This window comes from Elaeis guineensis, chromosome 6 (assembly GCF_000442705.2).
Source record: "Elaeis guineensis isolate ETL-2024a chromosome 6, EG11, whole genome shotgun sequence".
Taxonomy (NCBI): domain Eukaryota; kingdom Viridiplantae; phylum Streptophyta; class Magnoliopsida; order Arecales; family Arecaceae; genus Elaeis; species Elaeis guineensis.
In genome coordinates, this window is record NC_025998.2 from 9,272,868 (window position 1) to 9,290,435 (window position 17,568).

Below are 17,568 nucleotides of genomic sequence, written 5' to 3' on the forward strand. Positions count from 1 at the left end.
TTCTTCGCCTTAACCTTCGGTGCTTGATATGTTTTTTTTCTTTCCTTCACCTTAACATCCTGACCAGACAGAGGAAGAGAGAAGAGAGGGCCGACGTTGGGCGGAAGGAAGAAAGACGGGGGCGAGGGGGGCGTCGGATGGGAAGGGGAGGGGGCGACGGACGAGCAGCCGACCGGGTAGAGGGAAAGAGATGGAAAAGAGGGCCACCAGAGGAGGGAGAGGATGCGACGGCTTATCGGAAGAGATTAGCATCATCAAAAAAGAAAGAAGCGACACGGGAAGAAGGGGAGCAGCTTTATATATATATATATATATATATATATATATATATATATATATATATATATATATATATATATATATATATAACGATGTAAATGTTATTTTGAATGGCGTTTTCAAAAGCACCATTCAAAATGGCATTTTCAAAAACGCCATTCACAATGATGTTTTCATGAATTTTTTTTTTTCAAGCTTCCACATAGGCTGGCCTGACTAGATGATTGGACCAAATAAATGCTATTTGGAATGATATTTTATCCATAGAAAATAGCATTCAAAATGATGTTTTTCTATTTTACATTATTCTGATAAATAACTTGAAATCTGCATTAAATAGATAAAAAAAATTAAAAAAAAATCAATACAGTAAAGAACTCCAAACTCACCAGAACTCCAATTTGTTCAGTTTCATAGTTTAAATGAGTTCGCCCGGCGTCAATGGGATACCGAAAGGTATTCCTACATAAGCTTCAGTTTGGATTTGATGAGCTAATTTTGTGTGGAGATCAACCAACAAGAGAACATACAGTGAGAGGTAGCATCTCCAGCATTTTCTAGCCTGATTATCTAGACTATTGGATATAGAACTGAGGTGAAATAAGGCACGTATGCTCAGTGCAAAACTACCAACTTTGAACAGCAGTCATGATTCAACTACCTTGCTAAAATTTTCTCCTTTCCTACTATTTCAAGAGTCGACCAGCACAACCTAGCTTTAACTGGATGCACAAAATTAAGACTGATAAATGAAAATTATATAAGGATAGACGGGGATTATAATTTAGATACAAAAAAAAAAAAAAGAAAAAATATTTGATAACATACATAACATGAATTTCTTGATCCATTTCACACTGAAAAAAACTAGTATTAGTATTGCTCTTGTCTTGTTTGCAGCAAAGCCTGTAGTGCCAAAGACTAATGCAGCTGTCCTGTGCCGTGGCTTTTGTTATTATATTTTTTTCTTTAAATAGGTTCACTCGAGCACAATCACTTGGGTGTCCCTACATTTCTTGCTCAAGCAAGATGATATAGTCATGAAGGCACTTGATGAGCAGCCCACTTATAGGATTACTCATGATCCTCTTCTTGCATACCATAGTGTCATCAAATAATTGTCGAGGCAGTTCTGTTGACTAGAAGAGACAAGATCTTTTAAAACATATATATGAAGTAACTAGGAAGAGAAGACAACTATGAACAGGAAGCTTAGAAATTTCAATGATGCTAGTGGAAGAATGCTTTTGGAGTATTATCCAGGTCTCTTATAGGGCTTTCACTGGACAAAGAAATACGGGAGGATTTCAATTGGTTGCTGGCAGATGCGAGTCATGCTGCTTTTATTAGCTGATACAAAATTAGAGAACAGAATCACCGTCACAAACAATTTATGCAGCACACTAGAGAGTTAAAAATATAATTTCCTTTGAAAGTTACAAAACGAACTAATCAATGCGAGAGTCATAAATTAAAAGATAACTGAAAATCACCAACATTCTTTAAAGAAATGTTGGGAAATAATTAGTAGAGAAGATAAAAGTGGATAAGATTCACCAAATATCAATAAAATACTACAGCATAAAATCGCAATACGTAGAGAATATAGACCAAGTTACCTAGTGCAACAGTAGATATGATAGGCCTGAGGCCCTGAGTATTAGAAACTAGAATGTCATATATCACAGACAAGAATTAGATCCATCGTTATAAAGTTTTGTTATGTCTCCCTGCTCCTCTTTGTTGTTGTGTGTTTTCCTGTGAATAATAAAATTTTATGCCTGAATTTCATCACTTGGAAAATTACTAAATTTGTTAAGCATTTGTACTAAATTCTTTAGCTAGGTGCACTGGTGATATTCATATAGGTTAAAGTCTTATATTTGTTTTCTCATGCTTTTGTTGTTTCTCATTTAATCTTACTTCACCTCCCTTGTCCTCCCATCCAGCATGCAGAAAAATAGCGGGTGACTGGAAGAATGAAACATCATATTCTAGATTCACTTTAGATCTATTTACATTCAGGGGAGTTGCCCTCTTGCCATCTTGTTTACTTCATCAACACAAATCCTCTTGTTGCTAGCATTATGCTTGTTAACTGGCTCTTATAGACAAATTATTGGATTCACACAACTCCCGAGTACCTTTTCTGGTTCCTCCATTGCATCACATGAACCTATTAACTTGGTTATGCCCTACCATTTATGAAATAGTTTTCAATAAAGAGGTTATTGTCAGTATACCTACTTCCCTTTCAGTTTCATGTGTTTAATCATGTTTATTTTTTGGGAAAACAAAAAAAAACATCATCTATGTTTCTTTCAAAATTGACCTGCAAGCTTGATTTTCTTGCTTTTAATATTCCTTATCTTGTACATCTACTTCCTCTTGGTTCTTTAGCTCATATTATCCTTTTTATCCCTTGCCATTCTCCTTCACAACCACCTCAAATTGTGTTGCTAAGACTTAAGTTTCACAACTCCTTGACGTTCTGTTCCTGCCCGTCTCTACATATGCAAATACTAATACCATTCGTGAGGTATGACTCCTCTTTGGTCCTTTAAGCATTATCTTCTCACTCACCATGTTCTCATGACTAAAAGCTATTTTCCAGTCATAATTGCAATGATCTAAGAGCTCTTTTCCAGTCATAAACTAAGAGCTCTTTTCCGGCCATAAATTGTCATACATTAAGAGCTATTTTCCAGTCATAAATGGTCATAAACTAAACGCTATCTTCCAGTCATAGACTGAGAGCAATTTTCCAGTCATAGATTGTCATAAACTAAGAGTTATTTCCTGGTCATAAATTGCCATTATTCATTCTTTTCTGAAAGTCAGATTGCCTTTAAACCTTTAACTTTTATAAATAACAGCAAGAAGAAAGCCTATAAGGTGTTACAGGAACGATTTTTTAGTTTTTTGGACAACTCTATATCATTAAAATAAGAACCTGAACTGACAGACAAGGAGTCTATAGGTCAACAGAATTATTAAGCATTTAGAATGAAAAATAATTTAATACGAAAAGCTTGTCCTGGCAAAATATGTATGTGAGAGAGGAGTGCAGTATTGGTCTATTACCGCAATATGGCTACACATGTTCAGTGGATGCAGGCTGAGAATTGAGGAGCCTCTCAACTTCGTCATTTGCCTCTGCTTGTAGGCGCCATCGCTTTGCACAACAAAGGAAAGATCAATAATAATATAAATAAAAAAGATTGATTTCAAAGTTCAAGACACAACTTGAGCATAATAAACACTTGCCTCTTCAAGATTTTCTATCTCCATGATTTGTTGTATCTGTTCTGCAATGCTCTGCTGCAAGGTCAAACGATAGGTCAAGTTTCTTATGTTATATTTCAACAAGAAAACTGCAAATAAATCCATGAGATCAGACTGACAAATAGCAATTCAATTAGCTACTCACTGCATTGCTCACTGCCTCAGCAGCAAGAACATCAGAGTCCATTTCCACTTCAATCTCAATCATTGAAGATATCTGGAACGCAGGCATCATCATTTTCCATTATCATACAAAATGGATAAACACTGCACATTGAAGTGGAAAGTGCAATACTCTTGGTGAGAACCTACTTTTGCATAGCTATCAATTAGCTCAATCCTTGCCAAGAGCGAGTTTTCCAAACTTTCACGCACCCTTTTGACTTTACCTCGTCGAGCACTAGAAAAATATGTGTTTTAACACAAGGAGACTTTGAACAAAAGACTACCAGAGTTTATTGTTTTCTCTTATGGTTATGAATTGATTACAGATAAACAGGTTTATCTCAAAACCACAATATTTCAAATATTATTGCAAGAGATGTCTAGGTGAAGTTACCGGTAAGAAGGCTCCCCTACAGCTACAATTTTGTTCTCCAATTGACACATGCGAGCCAACATCCAAACCTTAGAGAGAAAATGTCACAGACAAGTCAACACTCTATAAGAACACCTGAATTCTTAACTAGGGAATTAGATCTGGGAAAGACAAACCTCTTTTTCAGCAGCTTGCCTTAGGTCCTGGATGCGAGTCTGCAGCAGGTCATATTGAGACAAAAGCTGCTGCTTAAGAGCAACAACATCCACTGTCCTCTGAGGAAGCTGAAATAACCATGAAGGGGCCAAGCATAAGAAAAGGTCTGCATCAAGGTTTCATGTGTCAGTACAGGGTTTATGGCACAGCAAGGTATAGCACCACACCGGTACATGGTAAAGGTGCTAAACCAGCACACCTATGTGTTGGTATGGTGCCATATCAAGTTCCTGTACCATACTGGTAGGGACTATTAGTGCAGACTGTTATGTTTGATATGTAAAACCTTGGTCTGCATACACATTTCATATGGAGGCTTTTCATTGCAAATTGAAATACTGAAACAAGATGATTCTATGATATGCACAATTTCTCCTTTCTATGATTCAAATTGAGGTATAATTGTGTTGATTGCTTGATTGCTGTATGTTTCATTACAAAAACAATCTATAACTTGCAAGCTCAAAGCATATTTATGAAAGGTGAACAAAGCTGTCAGAGTTTCATGCAAAGTGCTGTCTGCTGGATGGATACACAACCAGAACTAGTCCTTCATATTGAAGACTACTAGATACACTAATTGATAGAACATTGGGGTATAGAGTATCAGGTGCAAGATCCACAGCTCTTTAATTCTGCTGATCTAGACATTTACTGGAAAGAAGTACTTAAATAGTTGATCCAATTAGAATGTGCCATCGAAAAAAGGTAGCTAGATGTTATATAACCGAAGAAGAAAGTAACCAAATATTTCTCAAGAAAGACTTTTTGTAAATTTAGCGGGTCTAAAGAATCCACAAGTTACATGGCTGGCTACCTGGGGACCTCTTATTTTTCCTCTTCTTTTTTTTTTGAGTTTTCACATTTGAGGAGCACGGTCATGGGAGGAGGAAAAGGCTAGCTAGGTAGGAGATTCAAGAAAATGATGAGAAGGAACACGCCCTTTTATTGGGGCAGAGAGAGAGAGAGAGAGAGCGAGGGATAGGGGAGACCCCAGCTATGAAGAATAACAGCTGTAGCTTTATGGTTTTAAGCATCTCTATTGGTTCTGTCACTCAAGATAAAATCAAACCAAATTATATTCTTTTAAAAAAAAAAAATCGATAAACTCTCCAATCCTTGTAAAGCATATTTACATGGTGACTATGCCAAACTAGCTCTCACAGTCCACATGGGTTCAACTTTATGGATGAAGATATGGTCCACTGAAGTAAGAGAGATGGAAAATTATATGAATGGCTCTCAGTCTGACATCTGCCTTTCATGAATTGGAGTCAAATTTTTATCCAGGGAAACTTTATGCAAGAGAGAACATGATTTTAAAAACCTGTTAAATACATGTCTTGTATTAAGTAAAAACCAGATTAAAACAGTTTAAATCTACTCCTCAAGTTTCAGCTATTCTGGATAAACATGCTAATATGACATGTACAACATTGAACATACAATAGAAAGAAAAGTTGAAGCAGAAAATATTAAATAGTTAATAAAAAAAAAGTCCACTAAATAAGCACAGTCATATTTATGAAAAATAAACAGCAGAAATTATCAAGTTCAGAAATAGACATAATATTAGCTAAATTAGCAAGGAGGTTTAATTAATATCAAAAGATTTTGAGAGAGGAAGAGAAAAGATCACCTTTCGTAATTCTGGGAGAAATACATGGTTCATTGTAGTTCCCACAGCCAATGATGCAACAGCAGCTACTGAAATAAGTCTTGGAAGGCTGGGGTCAATTATTATAGAGGCAGCATCTCCAGTTGCCAGCAAAGCAAGAGTAGGGAACAGAACAAAAGGGTTGAGGAAAAATGAACCACCATTCTTAACTGGAACTCTGAGCAATTGTGATACCTGTCCACTAGTGTGGTTTGTGAGACACATGGGTTCCCCTGGATCAAACCCAGGAGATCTCGCACTTAACCTTAATGGTCCCATTTCCTGATAAACATTTGATGGAGCTGCTAGTGAAATGGTTACTCTTTCTCCTTCTTGAGCAGGAAGCTCCACTGTCTTTGTAGCAAATCTATGTGTACGAGCTGTTCCTGAAGGAGTGCGAACCTGTGGTAAAATAAAGACATGAATATGTGTGATGAAATGAATAATGGAAATCAACTTCATAGTTATAGAAGGGTAACATTGATTTAGAAAGATAAAATTGTTTTTGTATTCCATCTGCTTTTCTTTTCTTTCCAAATTTGCTTATAGACAAATTAGGAGGTTGTAACTGTAGAATAACAGTCATCATTAGAGTCTTGAAATCCGTCATACTTGTAACCAAATAACTCTGGCTACTCCAAGGCTTCATTTTGTCAAAACAGTTAGCGCGAAATGCATATCTATTTGTTAATTGAATTGTTAAAAAAACATGTGAGCTATGTAAAATACATAAAAACCATAAGTTGAATTATGTAGATGCTTCTTGTCTGGGAATCAGATGCTAAAATTGGTTAATGTGGTTATTGCTAGATACCAAAAATTGTGTAGATTTGTATGTGATAGACCACCAATTAAGAACTGTGGTATGAGTTAGTGACTCCATGGAAATATTAATGCTGCAGCCTGCAGCTGTCTGTGTCAAAAATGTGAATAAACTGATTTTGTTGAGATTTTTTGTCACGAAAATATATATCAATATATTATGAATCTTAGCAGTTCCCTATTACAGTTGTAGTATTTATTCTTGGTCAGACTTCATGATGCACCACCTTTTCCTGTCATTGAAAAAATAAAATCCTCAAACTGCCATTCAGTTATTCTCCAAATATCCAAATAAAAAGAGAAAAAAAAATCAAAATTTGGTGGAAGAATAATTGATCTGATGGACTTCTTGTAAAGCCTTGAAATCATGATATGTTCTAATCACATTGAGTCTACAAGGCTATAATTGCTAAATAAATGCTCTTTTAAAATTATTGCAAACTTAGATAGTTTAACAAAGACCAGCTGGAGACTTGCATTTCAATTATTCCAAGATGTCAAGGGCATAGAGCAGTCACAGAACAACAATGAACATATTGCAAGTTTCTTCATAACTCAACCTACTTTTGCAGTGTCAAGTTCTTTGCAATTAAATCACTTGACGTTGTCATAGTGATAGAGTGGTTTTATCAGAATGTCTATATCCTTATCATTGATTTAGATGCTGGCTGGCACAGCATGACATGCTAATCTTGCACCATGACAATGACTAAATAGTACCATACAGGCACGGTATCCTCGCATGCCAATGCTTGACATGCTACCCTGCCATGCATGCCAAGAACTAGCATAGATTGGCATGGCACGACATGGCACACACCATGCCATTTCTAGGTCCGCATGCCATGATTCATGAAAATTTGATTCCTTTATTCTTGTTGATATGAAATATAAGTCTCACATGTTAGAGATCCAGACTGCAACCAACAAGCCTTAGCTATCTGGTGTTGGCTTCACAAATATTTTTAGAGTTAAGCATCCCAATCACAGCATAGGGTTTCCACCAAACCTGATCTGTCTGCAAAACTCTAAACCCTATTTTTGCTATGGTGCTCCACAGACTTGTCATGTCTATATACTCATTTCTAACTTTGCTCATACTGCATGTATGATTTGGAAAACCTTTGAAACTCCACATGGTACACTCATCATTGAGCACCCCAATTTTTATTGGATTGAGAATTTGAGTATCTCAAGTGAAATTCTTAATTAGTTTTCTTTAAAATAACCAGCTTACCTTGGGATGCATGAAATATCAATCTGATGGAAAAACACCATTACACATGGCAGTTACCAAGCAAAGCACCTTATAATATCATTTCAAATGTAGGAAGATGGGTTTACAGACATTAAACAAACTTTAGCATTTAGTAGGCACAGCAAATAATTTTTTTCCCATCATAACCAACCTTCAGGTATGCCTTGCTAATGCTTCAAATTTAAGAATTGAGACTAATAAAATTCGCATATTCAAATTTGACTTTTAATTTCTTCTTCTAATCCATATCTTAGAAATAGGGATTAATCTATACGATACAAATTTTGACTTTCTTAAAGTCAGTCATGTTTATCTTAGTTGTTTCAGTTTTTTGGTTCCTATGTTGATATTTATAGCTTATAGGCTTATTCGTGGTTTAAAAACTAATATATGTGAAGCTGTTTGTTGTACAGGATGTGACTTTATAAGACAGGTGTTTCAACTACGTATGATAGTTTCCAAAAAAATGTGATGGACCATGACACAGGTCTTGCCGCTGTCTCCAACACAGTCAGAACTTTTCTCTTGCAAATTTCTATATATCATTAGGAATCAATGTTGAGAAGCTTCCAGGAATATTTTACTGAAAAAAATATGCAGATAGAAGATTTATAAATAACAATTTGTCAAAGTAGTACTGAGTTAAAAATGCACAAATATGTCCTTTAGGCCTTCAAGGACTGCAGAGAAACAAAAAAGGCTTAGCTTAAGAAAACTAATCTTGATCAATATAGAATTAAAATGGCCAGAAGAATATGTACTGTCAAGGACATATTAACACAAGAGAAAATGTACCACAATGGAGTGCAGAGCAGCAGGAATACTTTCTTTCATTATTTGTAGGAACCTCAAAGCCTTTTCCCAAGATGAAATATCCATGCTGCGTTCGGCAGGAGTAGATCCTTAGAGAAAGCGAATATCACAGAATCAACACCAAATATAGCAGCCAAATGGTATCCTTTTGCATACATGCATATCACACCCTTAATAATGAACAAAAAAACATAATTGTGAAAATAGATATGAATAAATTGAAAAGTATGCAAGCACTGAGAAGTATCTATTTTGAGAATGCACCATGAAGTCTTTGTATTGTGGAGGAGCAGATGGAAAGTATTTGAGCGAGCGAAATGAATATGGAAAGAAAATAGTGAAAGACAAGAAATTATGAATCAAAGACATCAGCCTCGAAGAACCTTTTTCCAGCTGCCTACTAACAGATGTTCCAAAATAATTGAGACCACTAATCTATCATCAGTTTGTAAACTACATATTTGTAAGGCAAGCTTAAGCTTTCTTTCTTTCTTTTTTTCCAATTTCCATTTCTTTCATTCTTTTTCTTCTTTGAAGAGTGAGCAGCCTTTTTCCTTCTTTTTAAATCAAAAGCTGAAAAAGCTTTCACCAATTATGACCATCCATATGCAGAGAATTTATGGCATCATTTCCAACCTCGGTGTATTAATCTTAGACCATATTATGTTTGTGATGTATATTATACTACAGTATAGTATAATATAATGTACTGCATGCTCATAGATTTTATTGTTGGCTAGTTACTGGACTTCACAGGTTTAAGCTGTTAGGGAATGGATCAACAATGTAACAAGCCTTACCATGCACATGAAGGCAAAAACAGGTCAAGAATGACTCAAAGCAACAGTAAGTTAGGACAAGAAACAACTCAAGAGTCAAGATGACAAATAGGTGGATCCAAGGAAAATTAACTTGGAGGAGGATTTGAACCCTGACCTCTAGCCTTATAGCATGTTTAGCCCAAAAGCTTAAGCTATTAAAGAATGAGTCAACGAAATGTATCTCAGCCTCAACATGTGCATACACATATATTTGTGCGTGTATGAAAACATACATGCATGCTTACATGCATGGGTATATGCAAGTATGCTTCAATATGTATGCACATATATGTGTATGCACGATTGTATACGGAGTATGTAGAAGTTTGCACATATGCTGGGAAAAACCAAAATACCCTTTTCATTGTGTTCATATACAACCTGCTTCCACAAGGTTATTCCAGATACTTAAACACATGCATTACAGATTATTTCAGTCATCCAAACATACAGAGAGTGCTCACGCAGCTCTCCAAGTTTTGATGTTTCCACGGCTCTCCGCAATATTTATTCTTGTGCCTCTTATCATGTGCACTGCACATGTCATACTCTAATATTTACACCACCCAACATGTGGTTCAATCATAACATATGCTGTATGTGATTGGGTGACTATAAAACCGATATTGGTCTCAGAATTCAGAAACATGCAAACAAGGCCAAAAGAGCTATCCGGCTATTTCATAAAAATGTTTAAACTCTTCCTAGGCTTCTTTATGTATTAGTATCCTAACAAATGAGCAACCTATATTAAAGTAACATCAATATATTAAACCACTGGCATTCTCATTACGTTTGATAAGGTCTTAGGCAGGAAATATGAAGACAAAGAAAATTCTGGATTTTCAATAAAACATTAAAAAAAGGTGGATGAATTGTTTCAAAAAGAAATCCTGCAATGAGATAAGGAACAATAATCATGTATTTACTGACCTGACTTCTTCCGAATCAATGCTAACTATGTCTCCTGATACAAGCTCATATTGATAGCGACACTTTGAACAAGACACAACCTAAAGGAAAGCCATATAAACAATTAAAAGGAAGGCAAAGAGATTCCATGTCCTCACCTAACTAGAAATAGAAGAACATCTCCACAAACTCTAAATCCAAAATATCCGTATCATATTACATTTTCACATCTTACCATAAAGAGCTGGACTGCTGGACTTAATTCTATAAACTAGTTAAAAGGTCAACCGGTCTACAAATTGGAAACCAAGATATGGTGATAATAACTTAATAAGTTGAATTATTACTCTACAAAAAATAGACAGTAAAAATGATGGTTCATCTCTGAAACAACTCATACCACATCACAACCAGAAAAAGTAAAGAAAGCATCCGATATTCCAATTGCTATTAACATGCTTTTCTTTAGTCAAATGCATGAATATATTTAGGCTAAACCACATGCTTAGGTTATTTAATGCTTTTGGTTTGGAAATTGCAAAAGCATTCCAAATCTCACATAGAAGGCACAAATAAAGTCACTGTCAACTATGCATATGGGTGAAATAATGTACAACTATAATTGTCTGGAAATTCATAGTCACCATGCAGTTTCAAAAGGTACTCATGAAGGAGAGGTCATAAAGCCCCCCATGTTACTACATATGTACCAGGGTTACAAACCTCGCAGTATGCCCACCTATCATTCAGATAATAATACAGTACAAGTTGTGGTGCAATTATGCTCTTTAGAAGTAGGATACTGATGCTATGGTAAGAAGATAAATAATAAAATAATAATACATAACAAGAGTAATTGTGAAGCTCTAAGTTTGTTACTGTATTTGTCTTTCTGTTCTATCAACTAAATAAACTGTATTCATCTTTCTGTTCTATCAACTAAATAAACATGTGCTTCAATTTATATTCACACAAGCAACTATAATATAATTGTCCACTATTTAGCAAAATACATGACGTACAGAATCTGTAACATCTATCACTAGAACGATCGTGCTACCAATATACCTGAACACCATCTTGAGGTTGGGCAACTGCAATAGCTACCATACAGTTTGGACATCGCACAATCATCCCGAACGAAACCTAAATGATGGCATATGAGTGACATATGCTTGCTGATTTTTGTTAATTCTCCCAGATATTAAAAGAAAAAAGACTTGACAAGATAAAATTGCACAAAGTAACAAACAGCTATGGAATATAAAAGTTTCATGCATCAAACAAGCTGTAAACAGATTTGAAGCAACAGAGGTGCAGCTATGCCAGCATCAGTGATCAATAGCATGTTAATAAACCAGAAGTTATATGTTGATTTTTTTTTTTTTTGTTTGGGAGAAGTTAGGTTGAATTTAACTGTTAGCAAGTTTCTGTAGCTCAAATTTCTTACTTCCAACCTCTCATGCAAACACGTATGCACCAGGTTCCTTGTATTGATAACTTTTATGGGTCATTTTCAATATTTTTTACATAATATTATGTTTATTTTTGTTCAACCTATTTTGGTTGAATTAGTCTTAAACAGAACAAATGCTCAAAATCTTTGGCCTAAAGTTGAGTCAAAAAGTGCTTTAAAACCAAAATTTTAACCCTTGGTAGGTGTAATCACTTCTATCCAGGTATAGATGTATCACGTATCTGAGTTTTCTTTTTATGCTGACATTGGCAAATCAATGGACACCGAAATTTGGACTCAACTCTAAGGTTTACAATCTGATCTGTCCATCTATTTAGATATTAATTGGTTGAAAATATTTCCAAGTACACCTAGCTGTTTTTTGGATTTTTTTTTTCAGATGAATGAGTTGTGTTCACTTTAGTTTGTGGTTTCTGTTTCCCTTTAAAAAAAGGGTGATTTTCATGCCATCAAACCACAAGATAAAGCTCAAATAATACATGCCTGAGTGTTAGAACTCATCCAGTCAATTGAACAGTAAATGGTGGCGTTGATTGAAATGAAATCAATACATCTTATAAAAATTGTCAGACATTGATAAGAGAAACTGCTCGATCTTGTTTCCAAAAGAAGGAAGCGGAGAGGCAAACCCATGTTAACAAGACTGTTTACATAGGGTGATGAGCGTTCACTGAGTTGCTTACTGTGGTGGAATAAAGTTTGTCAGCAAGGAAATAATTTTATAAAGTTTCACCAGATAAATGTATAAAGGGTGATTTCTTAAGAGATTGTCACATTTAAGAGAGATAGAATGTACCAGGAATTCTGTAAAAGCGACAAGATGTTAGGGACGTCACATGATCTCCCATCTCCCCTTGAACATTTGTTTCTATTATAATATCATAGTGGTAGAAATAGAGATTGCTATGAGCTACTAATGAATGTAAGATAAAAGGACACAATGTGCTTACTGTTGGAAGTTTTAATTTCATCGAGTAACATTTACATGCTAGAGAGGTTTTGAAGTACAACAAGAGGATGCAAAAAAAAACAAGCACAACAAAAGGAGCTGCACCACAGAAAGCCACAATTACCTCCCACCCTGCAGAAACTCCTGCCCGAGAAACATAGGAAATCATCCTAATTGCATCCGACACTCGTGATGATGCTGCAAGCCCCCGAACCATCAATGCATATGTGCGCAAATCTGGCCTGGCCCAAGTCCACCCCTCGATAGATGAATTATTTTCATTCACACCTGTCCATAACCCAAATCCCATCTAACCTCAGTAAATAATGTGCACAATTTACTACTGGAAAAATATTCATCTCCATTTGCTCTCTCACCAAATTATATATATAAATTGAACAGGTCTTGAAACACTTAAAAGGAAAAAGATTCCACCTTGACTGAAGCCTGAACGCATGGCATGAAACATTGAGAGGGCCAAGTCGGTGTTCCCTCGGTCAAATGCAGCCGCGATGATCGAATGACAATCGGCAATCTCCACGGTACCATATCCAACACTCCGATGTGCCTCTGCGATCATGTCCAGGGCTTGGTCGGCATCCCTGGCGCTAGAGACCCGCCGGAGCAATTCCTCATCCAGGAAGGTGGGAGTGGAAATCTTGGTGCTTACACTGTCCCTCTGGTCAGAAGAAGCGCTTATGGGGTGACAACCATTGGTGAAAGGAGAAGAAGTGAAACAGAGGTTGTGAGTAGGGAAGAGACTTGAGTTCCATCGCCTTAGGAGAAGAAATAGAGAGCTGGTGCTTTGCGAAGAGGTTCGAAAGCTATGAGGTGAATGGTGAGAGAGGCGAGAGATGGAGGGAGAGAGAACGCTCAGAGCCATCTCTCGGTTCTCAGGAACAAAGGAGCAAGCACATAGAGCGCGAACATATGAGGATGAGGAATGAGCGGCCGAGAACGAGGGGATCAAACTGGTGAAAGGAACGTTACATGGTTCCCGGCTTCGCAACTGGGGGGAATGGATGAGGTTAACGGCTCGGGGAATTAATCGGTAATAATATACTCCGATAATTGGGAAATTCAGAAAATTACTGTTTGGCAGCGTTTCTTATTCTTTCTGAATTATTCTCAGTAAGAATTATCCAATTATCGATTCATGAATCTCAAATTTATTCACGAATTATTCGCCTGAATAAAGAGCGGGCCTGCCGGGATGAATAGTTGGAATATTTTTGAAATACTCAAGGATCCATTTAGTTGAGGATAATTTGAAATGAAAAAATAAATTTTATATTAAATTATTATATTTAATATAAATAATAATAATAATAATAAATTTGATGAACCTCGTAATTATTTTTAAGAGAAAAAAAATAAAATAAATATTATAAAAATATTAATGTTTGATAAATTCTTAAATAATTTATCTGACAAAAATATCTTCAATAAATCTGCATATATAATTATTAAATTTATTTGATATCTTTCTAAATTCATTCAATAAAAAAATTTTATAAAAAAAATTAAAATAGAGATGATATTATATAAAAGGCTATATGATTATAATCATTATATAAAAATTAATTCGATATGATAATACTATCCTCATATTAAAAAAAATATTTTTTGTTGAAAGATATATTTATAAATTTGATAATATTTCTATATAGATTTACCTCCAACCAAATATAGTAATCTTTTTTTAGTATTATTTTCTAGAATAATTTTTCCATCAATCAAGCATAGTAAAATTATTTTCTTCCACAATCATTTTTTTAGATAAATAATTTTTAAAAATTATCAAATTATCCCATAATTTAATATATCCCAACCAAACGGTCTCTGAGATACATAGGGTGTTAGTTGTAATAACATTTATGTTAAGCTTGATCTAGTTCCAGCATTTGCCGAGACTATTTAAAATTTAGGATAACGTAAACATTTTTGTGATACTTAAACAACACAAGGTGTTATTTGTAATAAGGCTTATGATAAGTTAGAACAAGTCCCAACTAGTTGGGTGCTGATGCTAGTTAATATTGGGAATTAAGTTAAGGGCCCATTCTTTTGAGGATAAATATTATAGAAAAGTTGGTACTTCTATTGATCAACTTATTCATATTCTCATACTTTTTAAAATAGATAAGTTACTTTTTGTGAATAGTATTTATTCATCAGAAAAAAATTTTATCCACTTAGAGAATGGCTAAATCATTTTTACATTAATCAAAAAAATAATCTTTTTAATTCATTCCTAATTTACCTTAAACCTTATAATAATAATATAATATAATAATATATCATAATATAATATAATATATAATTATATATAATAATATTTATATAATATATTATAATATATTATAATAGATCATAATATATATTATATTAATATAATATATTAATAATATATAATAATATAATATTTTATTATATATTAATATAATATAATATAATTATATTAATATTATATAATATATCATATTAATAAGATATTAATATAATATAATAGTATATTATAAATATATTATAATAATATATTATAATAATATATTATAATAATATATCATATTATATTTTATATATAATAATATTTATATAATAAAATGTATTATAAAAAATATAAATAGATCTTAACAACTTATTCAAAAAGCTAGTAATATAAAAGAATATAAATAACAAATTTTCAAGTCATTTTTCATTATGTAAAAAAATATCAATAAATTATTCTCTTGTTTAGGTGTTCTCTGCAAAATACTTATCTAGAAAAATATAGATTTCTAGATAAATTTTTTATCCTCAAAAGAATAGATCCTAAATAGAAATAATGTAATATAATATAATATAATATTATATTATATTATATTAATATATAATAATATAATATTTTAATATAATATAATATATTATAATATAATAATAATATAATATAATATATCATATTATATTATTATATATAATAATATTTATATAATAAAAAATATTATGAAAAATATGGATATATTTTAGTAACTTATCCAAAAAATTAGTTATATAAAAGAATATGGGTAATAGATTTTCAAGTCATTTTTCAATGCATAAAAGAACATGAATAAATTATTCTCCAGTCTAAATGTTATTTGAAAAATACTTATCCAGAAAAATACAGATTTCTAGATAAATTTTTTATCCTCAAAAGGACGGACCCTAAATGAGAATGTTATATTTATTATATTATTATATATAATAATATAATATTATATATATTATATTATATTTATATAAGATATTAATATAATATAATTATTATATACTATATTATTATATTATATTATATTATATTATATTATAGTATTATATATAATAATATTTATAGAATAAAGGGTATTATGAAAAATATGAAAGATCTTAGTAACCTGTCCAGAAAACTAGTAATGCAAAAGAATATGGATAATAGATTTCTAAGCTATTTTTCAATGCATAAAAGAATATAGGTAAATTATTTTTCTATTTAAATACTGCTTGAAAAATATTTATTCAGAAAAATATAGATTCTTGGATAAATTTTTTATTCTTAAAAGAACAAATTCTAAATAGGAATGTTTCTATAGTAAATAAGGAATATGTTTATAATATTTAGACTACCATAGAATGTTTGGATAAATTTAGAGTAACTCAAATTTGCAAAACTAAAACTAGAAGCAAATTTTTGTAAAATGGAAACTATCCAAGGCTCAAGCTTGAGGTGGGAAATTTGCACTTTAAATCCGAGAAGTAAATAATTATATTTATCTGTTTTGTAATTGCCCCCTCTCTTTCTCCGGGCCAGCTGATCCTTTTCTTTATCTCATAGCTCTAAACTCTGCAGTGATATGGTTTGGGGGGAGATCCCATTTGTTCTGGCTGCGTTGGCCGTTCGGTTGTAATGGTGTGAATAGAATAGAGAATGAACCCGGACCCTTGGTTGGGAGGTCTGGTATATGGCCATCAGGTCAGGTCAGTGTCTGAAAAGTTACAGCCCCATTTTAAATTCAAGCCAGACTAAAGCTTGAAACTTCGGCAAATCTGAAATCCCAATTAGCCTGCACCAGATTCCTCGACCTTAAGCTACAGACAGACAGGTAACAAATTTTGAACATTGATACCATGAATTGAATGGGAACTGTACAGGGAAGAGACCAACTTCTGTTTTAAGTATAAATGATATAATTCAACTTAAAAAAAAGGTGCAAATGATGTGATATTCACTTCTTCGCTCGAGAGTGCTCTTGGAAATCCAACACAAAAGAATCGGGATAATTTTATCAAAAAAAAAAAGATAAACAGTAAATAAGAGTATACTTCATTCGTGATCGAAATCCGAATCAGAATTGAAATTGAAATCGAAAAGGCTATATCTCTCAACGTGTTTGGTTGGTGATTGAATTGAAAATATAATAAAATTTTAATTTTAAGAGTGTAAGGCATGGGATTTGGAACATGAGTGTATCCTCATTTATTTTGAAATTGAAATATGGTTGGAACTTCTTTCAATCAAATAATTAAATATAATAATTATTTAT

The 17,568-nt window shown here is 33.4% G+C and overlaps 1 protein-coding gene across 8 annotated transcripts; it reads right to left on the reverse strand.

The window, feature by feature from the left end:
- Positions 1-1,015: 1,015 nt before the first annotated feature.
- LOC105047328 (uncharacterized) lies at positions 1,016-14,043 on the reverse strand. Of its 8 annotated transcripts, none has more exons than XM_010926213.4 (13): positions 13,463-14,040; positions 13,152-13,315; positions 11,670-11,747; positions 10,623-10,702; positions 8,851-8,935; positions 5,958-6,377; positions 4,279-4,386; positions 4,124-4,191; positions 3,877-3,964; positions 3,710-3,781; positions 3,547-3,597; positions 3,364-3,454; positions 1,016-1,629 (listed from the first exon to the last, which is right to left on the reverse strand). In XM_010926213.4, exons 1-12 carry the CDS (start codon positions 13,908-13,910, stop codon positions 3,374-3,376), a joined length of 1,743 nt encoding a protein of 580 aa, XP_010924515.2. In that variant the 5' UTR covers positions 13,911-14,040; the 3' UTR covers positions 1,016-1,629; positions 3,364-3,373. The 8 variants fall into 8 exon arrangements, 4 of the variants coding, with proteins under 4 accessions (XP_010924515.2, XP_073115172.1, XP_010924514.2 ...); XM_073259071.1 differs by having other exon boundaries at positions 1,016-1,418; positions 3,547-3,600; positions 13,463-14,039; XM_010926212.4 differs by having other exon boundaries at positions 3,547-3,600; positions 13,463-14,038.
- Between the last annotated feature and the right edge of the window lie 3,525 nt (positions 14,044-17,568).

Bases quoted from the DNA above. Each gene is read 5' to 3' on its own strand.
- LOC105047328 (XM_073259071.1), bottom strand. From the start codon at position 13,910: ATGGCTCTGAGCGTTCTCTCTCCCTCCATCTCTCGCCTCTCTCACCAT. The intron at 11,748-13,151 runs GTAATTGTGGCT...GCCATCATTTAG, and splicing joins GAGTTTCTGCAGGGTGGGAG to GTTTCGTTCGGGATGATTGT. The intron at 3,455-3,546 runs GCAAGTGTTTAT...TGTTGTGCAAAG, and splicing joins AGATAGAAAATCTTGAAGAG to CGATGGCGCCTACAAGCAGA.